General features: G+C 36.5%; 1 protein-coding gene across 3 annotated transcripts in view; it reads right to left on the bottom strand.

Moving 5' to 3' along the window:
- Tpp2 (tripeptidyl peptidase 2) overlaps window positions 1–12857 on the bottom strand; it is a 73137-nt gene that overhangs the window by 48067 nt on the left and 12213 nt on the right. For all 3 annotated transcript variants that reach the window (XM_032901034.1, XM_032901035.1, XM_032901036.1), the window contains exons 3-7: window positions 7716–7811; window positions 5859–5963; window positions 3794–3918; window positions 2289–2452; window positions 417–571 (exon numbers count right to left, since the gene is read on the bottom strand). In XM_032901034.1, coding sequence (XP_032756925.1) covers window positions 417–571; window positions 2289–2452; window positions 3794–3918; window positions 5859–5963; window positions 7716–7811 — 645 coding nt within the window. The remainder of the gene's footprint in view (window positions 1–416; window positions 572–2288; window positions 2453–3793; window positions 3919–5858; window positions 5964–7715; window positions 7812–12857) is intronic.

Below are 12857 nucleotides of genomic sequence, written 5' to 3'. Positions count from 1 at the left end.
ATCTTAAAAAGTTTCCTAAGAGATTTAGTACAATGAGTATGAAGTATTTTTTTTCTATAAAGACTTTAAATCAAGAAACTTTTTCCCGGCGATTTCGAACTTTAAATTTTTCTGTTGCTCTTTTGAGACAGTGCTTTCTTAGCTGTCCTTAAACTCACTGCTGATCTGACTAGCTTCAAACTCAGAGATCCACCCGTCTTTCCTTCCCGAGTGCTGGCATTAAGGCAAGTACCACCACCAATCTAGCAGCTTTAAAAATGTTAAGATGAATTAATCAGCATTGGTTTGTTTCTAAAAACACAGCTCTGCACATCAAAATACTGTTAAATAAAGTCTTGATAAACCAGCAGCATTTTATAAACATGTTTCTAATCCCCTAAATTATTCATCTATATCAAGAACTCCTAGACACTTACAGCTCTGATGAGGCCTGTGCCTGTTTCCATGGTGCTTAGCCTTGTATCACCAATCTTAATGGATAGAATTTGAGCACCAGGAGCGACTCCATTCCGTTCAGGCTCTTCTGGAAAATGCCCAGCAGCTATACTCGCTACATGGGTTCCATGAGCTCCTATAGACAGAAATACTTTGTGAATAAGATGACAAAAAATGCCATCACATGTGAAAATTTTAACCATTTCAACATTTGTATGACAAAATAATTTAATAAAAATATAACCTGATTATATATCTAATATTATCTCAAATATATTCATGTAAGTCAAACAAAATAAATTTCAATTACATATTTATTTTTTTCCTCTACCCTGATAAAACTCTGTAGTAAGGAAAAAAACATAAGCCACAGAAGACAGCAAGTATTTGTAATGCATAAAATTCACAAGTTAACATGTTATTCAAAGCATATTAAAAATTCTTTCAAATACAATAAAGTAAGAAATAAGTGGAGATACCCTGTCCACCAAGAAAAATGGGTGAAACATGTAAAAAGGCATCCCACAAAAAGGATGTCCACAAGGCATACAAAAGATGAAAACATGTTTTGCTTCAAGCGTCATCTTAGAATTACAAATTACTGTCACAATGATGTGTATCTATGTACTTTGCACCATAACCAAAGTGTTAAAGGTTGACAAAAGTTCAGAACATACCACGTACTGTTATTGTTCAAGAAGTCTGAACAGAGGCATACTTAGGAATTTAGCCAGTCTCACCTTTGCCCCAGTATCCAACAGACATGTGTAAACATATTTACCAAGACATTCACAATAATGTTCATGGCTGCATTATTTATATAATTCAAAACTCCAAATAACTTAGGGCTCACTGAAAGTAAATCGCTACTTAATATATTAACCCATAGAGTTGACAATCAATATGAATTCATATGCCTTGAAATAAAGTTCACAGGGTTGAGTTAGTCTCGTATAAAAACTAAGTTTATTCCATTTATATAATTAGAAAAAGGATAAATCATGTGGAAACTGAAACTATTTTATCACTTGTGATGCAACACAAACAGCCCCATATGGTCCAAAAAATGTAGTAATGAAAATCAAGATTTGGAGAATGAAATTAAGGTTATTGTTTTTCTAATGTTAGCACACAAAATAATAAATTTCATCATACTTGTATATGTTTATCATATTTTAATTATATTGTGTCCTCATTATCTTCTTTTGACCTCCCACATCTCTGGTCTTTCTTCTTAACATAGTCATAACTTACTGCACTCTCCTTTTTCCTCACCTGCCCAATACTAAAAGCAGCAGAGTAGTTCCACTTGTTTTTACAGTCTCAGCATAAAAAAACCCAAGCCTATCTCCAACCCACAGTATTATTCAGCATGCTCTTGCACTATATACAAAAATTTTATGATGGATATACTTTCACTAAAACTCATGTATTTGGCATTTTGTATATACTATTCTTGATTACGTAACACTTTACATCATAAGTATGCAGAATCTGTCTTGGACAGTTACCTAGTAGTACAAATATCTAGTAGCCAATTTTTAAAAAATTTACATAGACAACTATAGTGATATTCTTCTTATATAACTATCTACAGTTAGGGGTGAATTTCTCAAAGATTAATATTTGCAAGTAAAATCATTTCACATTTATTCATGGATTTTCAGATGTTAAAGTTTTGTTTTTATTTATGAACTACTTCTACAGGGTGTATAATTTTAAAAAAATCTAGGCTTGGTCCTTCAATAAAAATTTCTATAATGAATTCACTAGAGCTGCACTCTGTGTGCTGCAGGAATTTATCCTTCAGCCACTGCATGACTATCTCTCACTAGTAAATTTGAGACAGGTACCTCCACTGGTCACAATGGAGAGCAGGTTTCCATCATCATAAATATTAACAGAGTAATTCAGCATCTCAGCTGTGCCAAAAGAACCGTATTCTTGGGCCTCTTTGTAGTTTCTCAATACAGTAGATTTACCCAAGTCCCCATTTTCATTCGAATCAACACAGGCTCTGTTGGGAAGGAGAAATAGGCATTAAAATTTATCCTTCCAGTCCTCTTTCTAAAGATCACACAATACAGTTTCTCAGTCACCTTCTCATTACTTACTTCTCCCACAGATCCCTTTGTTCCACAGAGTAAGCAGTTAGGCTTAGGTTACAAGTTTCCCAGAAGTCAATGCTAAAACCACACACAAGGACACTGATGGTCACAGATGGTATGGAAAATCATCTGGGCAAATACTAAAGCTGGGTTTGGAGTGTAGACTAGTTTTAGGATGATTAAAACATGATCTTACTTCCTGCTACCATTTTTAGTGCTGCCATTGTGAATCCAGCAGCCTTTCGAGCTGTCTGACACCAGATAACTAAAAACTTTAACCTTTACTCACATAGAGCGGTAGGAAGACATTTTTTAAACAAAATAAAATTTCCACTTAATTTTATGGTTTTCTTCCTCCCTGCTCTTTACCCATTTTATTACTTTTTTAAAATTTTATTTATTTATTATATGTAAGTACACTGTAGCTGTCTTCAGACACATCAGAAGAGGGCATCAGATCTCATTACAGATGGCTGTGAGCCACCATGTGGTTGCTGGGATTTGAACTCAGGACCTCTGGAAGAGCAATCAGTGCTCTTAACCACTAAGCCATCTCTCCAGCCCTTATTACTGTTAAAAATTAAAAGATACATACTTAAACACATTATCAGACTGTTTAAACGAATCTAAAAGTCACAGGTGAAATACATGTTATGTAAATATCAACACTTTGTTTTTGTACGTTTGTATGTGCATGTTTGGGTGATTACTGACCATTTTGCTACACAGTCCCAAATGGACTGATATTCACTAAGCAACTAACCCACCTGCCTAGCCTACCAAGTAGTAAGGTTGCACATACGAATCATTTTGCCTAACTCAAAACTGAACATTTAATTACTGTATTATTTTGTCACGTTAACTTAGCTATTCTATCTCTATTTAAAACATCTAAGCCCAAATTTTCTTTTTCACATGCTCAACATGTTTTTAGTAAATGTCCTGTAATATTTGTGGTTACTTTCCAAATTGTCCAGTTTTAACAAGAAATATTTCTACATATATCTCAGTGATCAATCTGCCAAAATGTGGCTAATGAAGCAAGTTTTTGAAAAATAGGTAAGTATAATGTTTACTGTGAAAAATACTAAGTTCAAAAAGCCTTTCCTCAACTAACAAACACTGATATGGCTTTCACATAGTGATATGGTTATATAAATCAGAACTCTGTATAGCTCTGAGGGTTTACAGTTCTTCAGGGTAGAAAAAACACTTTTAATAAAGAAGATCTTTAGAATACTTGAGATTACCTCCAGGTCTCACCATCATGCCACACCAAGCAGTCATACACAGGGCCTGGATCACTATACTTTTTCTCAAAAGAATTAAGTAATTCCACTTGACTTTGCAACTCTTCCTTGATTAGTTTATTGGCCTATTAGTCAGAAAACAGATTAATATTAGATAAAACTCTGAATACCTGAAAGTTGTATTAACATATGACAAAAGACAGTGTTGAACAAATAGAAAAAAAATCACTTCTCTTTGGGAAAATAAGGAAACAAACAAAATGTTTCTGCAGTGTTGGAGACTGAATCTTGGGTGTTGGACATGTAAGGCAAGTGCTCTACCACTAAGTTACAATTCTACTTTTGATTAAGAAATGTATATATTCATAATAAAAACAATTCAAAGCCTTTTTATTTGTTACTTATTTGCATGCCTGGATTGTCCAAAGTCGCTGCAATTAACACATTATTTTCACAATATAGACAAAATATTTTCTATAAATGAGTCCACATATATAGTATATTTCATGAAAGTCCCTTGAATACACTCTCAAGGTTTAACACATTTTTCAATGCAAAGTCCCTAAATCAGCAGTGTCTACCTCTGATATCATGAGTAGCTGTTATCATACTGTGAGACCAAAATTATAAATTATGTTTTCATTGACTCTTTCTAGTACTTTGTATGCCATACTAAACTTAAGGTTATTTTATTCTAGAATTATACATTTCTGGAGGGAAAACCAGGAAAGGGGATAACATTTGAAATGTAAATAAAGAAAATATGCACTCAAATTAAAGTATGACAACTGCTAGTATTGTTTAAAATATAGTTTTGAAAATTATGAGAGTAACCTGAGAATACTGATTTGCTGTCCCGAATCTCAGAGTAAAATCCTGGAGCGCTGAGACACTGAGAAGCTTGTTTGTTTCTTCAGTGTTGTAGACTGTAACATTGTCGCAGATAAACATATCTTGGTTTTTCTTTTTAAACAAAAAGCATAAAACCAAAAAAAAAAAAAAAAAAAAAATCTAAAAGGACATTATTTGCTTTCATCTATAAACTACTTCAAAAATTAATGGAGGGTGGAGGGTAAAGTAGACCTAGGTTTACTTCCTTCCAGCACCACATGGTAGCTCCTAGCTATCTAATTTAATTTCTAGAGGATGTACTACCCTCTTCAGGCCCCTGAGAGTACCATGCACACATGGTGTAGGCCAACACTCATACATATAAAACAAAATAAATAAAATCTTTAAAACAACATTAGTGGGTACATTTATATGCCTATGGTGGGAATATAAACTGGCCTATGGTCTTTGAAGACTACATTATGGTCTATGAAAAGCTACAGCCAACAATATTTAAAATGAATATTTTCTTTTTTAAAAGATTTATTTTGATTTTATGTATATAGTTTTATATGTATATATGTGCACCACCTGCATGCCTGATGCTTGTAGAGGCCAGAATACATTGGATCTCCTAGGAATAGATTAACAGACTAATTTTTGGGTATTTCTCAAGTGCAGGAAGTGTTCTTAACTGCAGTGCAATCTCTTTAACTTCTAAAATAACATTATTCATAATAGTCAAAATAAAAAAAGCCAAAGCCTGTACCTATGTGCAAGATGAACAAACTGTAGTATACCTATAAAAATAGAAGTAAAATAAACTGTAATACCCAGGCCACACAAGACATCCTAACATTCTTGGCAAAAGAAACTGTGTTAATGCTTTGTATGGTTCCATTTACAAACTTCAAAAAGAAAAATCATTCTATACTGTTAGAAACCAGAATCATGATTATTTCAAGGAGGACAACTGAGATGATGGCTAAGAAGAGGTACAGAGGAATTTCTATGTTAGCTAGTAGAAAAGACTTTATGACCATGTTTTAAAACATTCCTAAATACATATGTAAATTGATGAGGTATAAATAAAATAATGTCAGAACTGGTAACTTTAACCCACAGAGAAAAAAATTGTCAAGGGATGAACCCTATGAAAATGCAGTCTACTGAATCCTTTAGAATACTAATATAATTCTGTGAAAAAATGTAAATAAAAGTGAGTAACACCTACTTGGGAAGAGCCATTATTGGCAATATCAAATTCTTCTTGTTTTCGACAAGCTTCTGCAAGCGCAACTCTGTGAATTGGATCCCAGATTTTTTCCTTCCGTTCTTTCTGCAGAGACAAAAAAATTCACCCCACAATTAGGCAGACAAAATAATGAGGTAAACCTACATGGTGATGTTTGTGCCTTGCTAGCAAATCAAATACTACAAAGTTATTAAACAAAGGCTTACAAAACCATTTCTAGTGAAGGTAAAAGTAGTGGATTACTGAAGTTGGTTATGAGAACAAGTTTATCAAGTCATATCAAAATATTTGCATATTGTTATTCCTCAATTTATACCCACCCTTCTCTGAAATGTAGTGTGTCATATCAGGAAACAAACTAAATTCCCTGTCACTTAAAATACAAATAATGATCCTGGACCCATACAAAATTGAAAAACTGCAGATAGTTAAGTAAGATGATGACTAAAGAAAGGCTACAGCTTCACTGGGAAGGGCAGATATCCTCAATTGCTTCTGGGCATGGTGCTTCATCCTCTTTCATTGGACAGGGCTCCAAGCTTCTGAAATTGGTCTTAACCATTATCTCCATTCTTTATCACATAGTATCTCCTAACAAAAGTCTGCTAGATAAAAGAATCCTGTCATTAAATTAATAAACTGGACTATCCAGAAAAAATCTACTGCAACTATATGATCCATATTCACATGCTGATATTTTCTTTACCAAAACTGACTGAGTATAATACACCAAATTAAAAATGCCATTATATCTGTGTGTTCATATTCAATCAAAGCTATGTGTATTAAAATGAGTCCTGGTTCATAGGTATCAAAGGAAGTGTACACTGTGATTAGATGACAATACCCACATATCAGGATTACTGGCAAGAATAATACTTTGTTTCACAGTTGAAGTACTGAACTCACATCAGTGATTAGTGTCATAGTGTTCAGAAATGGCACTATGCAATACAATACACCATGGCAGTTCCCTTAATAAAGCAGATATTTAAAACTTCAAACATCTGCATCTTCAAAAGAAGTTCCACTGAATTAAAACTCTTTATAGCAGACTCCTAACCACACTTAGCTCTTCTTTAACTAAAGACACGTCTTATCTGATCTATGTGTATGTATGTGTGTCTGTGCTATTTTTTGTGCACTATATGCATGGTGGTGTCCATAGAAGACAAAAGAGGGCATAAGATCCCCTGGAACTTGAGTTACAGGTGGTTATGAGTCATCTGATGTGCACATTGGGAACTAAACCATGGTTTGATGCAAAGACAGTAAGACCTCTAAACTGCAAGGCTATTTCTCCATCATGTACAAGCATGTGTGTTTCTTTTTTTTTTTTTGGTTCTTTTTTTCGGAGCTGGGGACCGAACCCAGGGCCTTGCGCTTCCTAGGCAAGCGCTCTACCACTGAGCTAAATCCCCAACCCAGCATGTGTGTTTCTTATACACATACTTCAACAGATCTGATTAACAGAATAATAGTAAATGATGAAAAACTTGGAGCAAAAAGACTAGGCAATATGAAAACAAAAATAGAGGTCTATACTTTAAGACCTTCAAAAACCCTAAAGCTCAGTTACATCATCTACCCACCCGCACTCCGCTTCAAGACAGAAGCTTGAGAGCTTTAGTTTAGTGTTGTTTTGATCTTCCTTAAACTAACTACTCCATGTACCCAAGACTAAGAATAACCACTTTAAGAAAAAAAAAACATACTCAAGAACAGTCTTTCAAAGTTCAATACCCTCAAAGACTCAAGACCTCATGAGAGTATCATTTTTCTTCAATTAGGAATCCAATCTAAGCATTTGCAAGTTAATACTGGGTTTGTCATTACCTGTATCCTTTCCTTGAGAGCCTTTGGATAGAAGTCATAACCATTTTTAATGCCAATATGGTATTTTCCTGAAGGATTTGTCCAGTTTGCAGGAATCTGTAGGTAAAACAAATTGTTCACTCATTTTCCAATGCCAATGATATACCACTGTGAGAACAAACTATCTTGCATCTAATCTACTGGCTCACACTGGGTAAACAGGTTTATGTATTTAAGAATACTTTTAATATCCTAAGTGGTCACTTAAGTGTCACTATGGTTTCATAGACTATAAAGTCCTTTGAAAAGGTATTATGCCATTAGACCACAATGATTATTTCACAGTTCTTTAGATTGCTGGTGTCTCATCTCTCCTTTCACCACACTAGTGCAAATTACATAGCAAGAGGAAGAGCGATGCTCAGGACTTTCTCCACAGTCTGACTTCCTACTTAGAGTAGGAGTGGCACTCTTCTACAATAGCAACATATAGATAATACACAGATATAAAACAACCCTTTGACTCCTTGTAGACAAAGCACTATAAAATCATGTTAATTTCAGATAAGATCTGCAACACTCTCAAATTATCTCATAGCATTTAAAAATAGGTTTTAATAGAAAGATGAAACTAAATTACTTATACAAACAATAGGAAGGTAAAAATTGGAATCTAGTTCCATCATGAAAACCAAAAAATTCAGTTCAAAGGATATCAGATTTTAAATCAGATAAATGTGGCTATTATTCTAAACCATTAGTGGGGCAGAGGAGATACAATTATTTCCTTCTGTGTACAAGGGAAAAATATTCCATAATCCAAGCCTTATGACTGTTTATTTGGGGGTGGGGGTGTGCATGTATGTGGTCTAATATTTTTGGAAGCAAAAACAGCTACAAAACTCAGTTTAAGGAAAGGTGATGCACCAAAGCAAGCAAGCACTCCAAAGAAGAGGGGAGATTGGGCTGTCTCAAAAGTGAAGTGGCAAACCATGACGTTATTGCTAATGCTAAGAAGGGAAGGCTGACAGGAGTTCTCTGAGAGGTTCTACCAGCACTTGACCAACACAGATACAGATACTCATAGCCATCCATCAGACTGAAACTGGTCACTCAAATTGGAAGAGCTAGGGGAAGGACAGAAGGAGCCGAAGGGGATTGCAACCCCATAGGAAGAACAATATCAACTAAACAGACCACCCAGAGTAGCTCCAGATACATATACCAGAGGATGGCCTTATCTGGCATCAGAGGGAGGGGAGGCCCTTGGTCCTGTGGAGGCTTGATACTCCATGGTAGAGGGATACTAGAGTGGTGAGGTAGAGAGTTGGGGAGTGGGTGGAGGCACTCCCTCATAGAGGTAAAGGGAAGGTGGAGAGAGGGATTGGGGGAGTTGTGGAGGGGTAACTGGGAAAGGGGATATCATTTAAAATGTATACAAATAAAATGATTAATAATAATAAAAAATAAAGAGTTGGCAGCACTGTAGTTCTAATATATATGCCTTAGAGAAGTTTCTACAAATATATTTGAGGTGGGTGGCATATTCATGGGGGTAAAGAGATAAATCATGGAAACACAAAACCAGAAAATAAGTGAAATAATGAAACTAGGGTCTTTTGAGGATGCTGGCCCTTCATTAGTGCATGCATAGAAAAATACCTTGCACCTTAGTTTCTGATATACTGAAAACAACTTATGTATCACAGTGGGAACAACTAATCTGTCAGCAGCTTCAAGGTCATTTAACTACAATAAAGCATTATAAAAATTCAAATACCAACATACACTCACAGTTTCTTGGTTAACTCCCTTTGAGACTGGCTCAAATGTTCATGACTGTTCTCATGTTCTCTGTCAGTTGATACCTCTCCAGGATTAAGATCATCTGTTTGTTACTTAGAGCTTAATGTGTCATGAAAACTAGGATTTGCAATAGACAGGCAGACTGCTCAAAGAACCTCACCATGGTTTATAGGCTGTTTAGCAATACCACTCATATCTATCTTCTACCAAACAGTGAAGCTAGGAGACATAATCCTATGCTTCATATGAATAAAAGCAATAAGCACCAACCAATTTAAAATTTCAAAATCCATTCCTATTCATCTTAATTATATATATATACTGTTATCCATGTACTAAATACAAGGTTGAATTACTAATAACTCACATCTGGCTGGCTTACACTTTTAATTCCACATTTGAGAGCAGAGGTAGGTGGATCTCTGTAGTGAGCCATATTGGATTTGGGCCTGGCCGATTTGTAACTGTATGGCCACAGTTAAGAAGTCATGGGATTGTTGGACAGAGGCCTCTCCCACATATTTAAGGCACAGGAAGAAAAGACCAAGTAGTAAACACCCGGTGTCTCCACTGCATGACCTCTGCTGAGCCCGGCTGATGCATGTGGAACTGACACACCTGGACCACACCTGGGTGGTGGTCAATTTACTTCTGCCTTTTGCTTCCTCAGCCTTTATCCTTGAGATTTAGGCTGGTCTTCTCGGATTTCTCCCTAATTAATTCAGGTCTCGTAGTGTTACCGAAGTCACGAGCCAGGGTTTCCCACTGTGCTTCCCAGATATGTTCTACCTGGAGACTTGGGTATATAAGTGGTGAATAAAGCTACAGGAGACTCTCACTCTTCTTCCGCTCTTCCTCTCCCCCCCCCCACCTTCCTCTCTTCCTCTCCTGGCTTGACACGATAACCTGTATGTGTGTGTGTGTTTCTTTCATCCCGTAGGCTTTCGCCCGATTCTCGGTACCCTGTCAGTTATGCCGACAGTTATGCCAACAGTATCATGCTTTAGGAGGACAAGAAAGCCAATATTATAAAGATACTAAAATTTAGTTCTATGATTAGAACTAGCCACTAGAAGAAGTGGGGAATGAAAGAATAAAAAAATGCAGCTAAGAAGTCAGAAGTTTAAAAAAGCCCTAAATACCTCAAATTCCAGACCCTGCCCTGTAAGTAAAAGGTCACATTTCTAGAGCCTGCTCTCCCAGGAACTAGATAAAAGGAATTAAGATAAGGTCCTTAGATATGAGATTCCAGACCTAGTAAAGATAACAGAAAGCTTCTTCCAGGAACTAGCTGACCATAAAGTTAGATTCAACCCCGATAAGTAGGTAGCTCCTAGGAACTAGCGGACCATAAAGTTAAGCAATCTTGAGACAAGAAGCTTCTCCTTGTGATTTTCCAATGACGCCATACCTGCCCCCTTGGGTTGTGGCTTCTTCCTTTAAATACCCTTTCTCCCAGCCTCTTGGGGTCGAACTCCTGTGCCCCTGCATGGGATATTATGAGTCTCAACCCCAGTGCACTGGTTCCTATCAATAAACCTCATGTTTATTACAGCAAGGACAGTCTCACGTGAGTTCTTGGGGGGTCGCATCATCCTGAGACTTGAGTGAGGGTCTCCCTGCTCCGGGGGTCTTTCAGTTGGGAAAAAAGGATGGGGGTAAGGGGAGGACATGGACCTGTTTAGAAAGGTTCTTTGGAGTAACTCCCATCTATGCTGCTGGAAATCAGCAGTTCAGTTTACAAGTTAGCAGCAGCAGCTTGATCCATACACAAACATTCATGGATACAGCAGCAGTCCAGTTTGGTATAGTCAGCTTAGCAACACAACCTAGAGAAGACAGCCAGGCCTCAGGTTTGGCTCCAGTCAGCAGGAGGGACCAGGAGAAACACCAGAAGTTCTTGGCCGTGCCAAAGAAGAGAACCCCACACTGCACAACTAGCTATACCAGCAAGCTAAGTTCCGTCACTCTGTCACTCCATCAAGTCCTATTTATATCCTCCAAACATCACTTGTATCCACTCAGCCCGAGTCCAAGGAACACTGACAAATGAGCTCAACTATGCAGTATAAGGTGGACTTACACATGGGTGTTGTTAGCAAAGAATCCTTCATGTGCTTGCTTTAATTGAACATCCTCTCTCCTGTGTCTGCTACGGTGAAATGTTTCTTCACAAGTCTGCCTTAGCTGTTCACATCTGTGTCCACCTTAACGAAACTTGCCTTCACATGCTTGCCCAGGAAAACACCATCCAACTGACTTTACAAAGAACCCCTAAGTTTCCTCTTCATACAAGTTTGTCCAACCTTTGATATTTCTAACACAACACTGTCATATACAAAGTTCACAACCTAGAAGCCACCCTATTCCTAACCGTCACTGGATGTTTTACATAAATGCCTCCTGTGAGCTTCAAATTAAGACATACCCGCTAACACAATTTGAAGGTTGCAATGGAAAAAGAAAGATACAAGTACTACTGGGAATGTGTGATGTTAGCACATTAGGTATTCTTATGGAAAAAATAGGACACCAACCTCAAACTATGCGTAAAATAACTTCCAGTTAAAATCTCCAGAATGAATAAGAAAAACCACAATTTTCTAGGAATATAGTTATAAATTTAATTAAAGTTTCCATTTATTAAATACGTATATATATGTAAAATTGATATGCAAAAATCAAAAACTTCAAGTGTAAAATAGAAAATGATTATGTAAGAAACTCACCAGTGAAAAAGCAACTGACAACTTAGTAGTATTAGAAAAAAAAAAAAACAGAAAATGAAAAAGTAAAAGAACTTTAATAGCACTATAAGAGGACCAAGAAATTGAAGAAGGTCTCAGAAGATGGAAAGATCTCCCATGCTCATGGATTGGCAGGATTAATATAGTAAAAATGGCCATTTTGCCAAAAGCAATCTACAGATTCAATGCAATCCCCATCAAAATTCCAATTCAATTCTTCATGGAGTTAGAAAGAGCATTTGCAAATTCATTTGGAATAACAAAAAACGCAGGATACCAAAAACTATATACAACAATAAAAGAACTTCTGGGTGAATCACCATCCCTGACCTGAAGCAGTATTACAGAGCAGTAGTGATAAAAATTGTATGGTACTGGTAGACAGGCAGGTCGATCAGTGGAATAGAACTTAAGACCCAGAAATGAACCCACACACCTATGGTCACTTGATTTTTGACAAAGGAGTTAAAACCATCCAAAGGAAAAAAGATAGCATTTTTAACAAATGGTGCTGGTTGAACTGGAGGTCAGCATGTAGAAGAATGCAGATCAATCCATGATTATCACCCTGTACAAAGCTTAAGACCAAGTGGATCAAGGACCTCACACA

The sequence above is a fragment of the Rattus rattus genome, chromosome 4 (genome assembly GCF_011064425.1).
Source record: "Rattus rattus isolate New Zealand chromosome 4, Rrattus_CSIRO_v1, whole genome shotgun sequence".
NCBI classification, from domain to species: domain Eukaryota; kingdom Metazoa; phylum Chordata; class Mammalia; order Rodentia; family Muridae; genus Rattus; species Rattus rattus.
The sequence above is the reverse complement of the archived record's forward strand: the minus strand, read 5'-3'. Positions and strand labels throughout refer to the sequence as shown.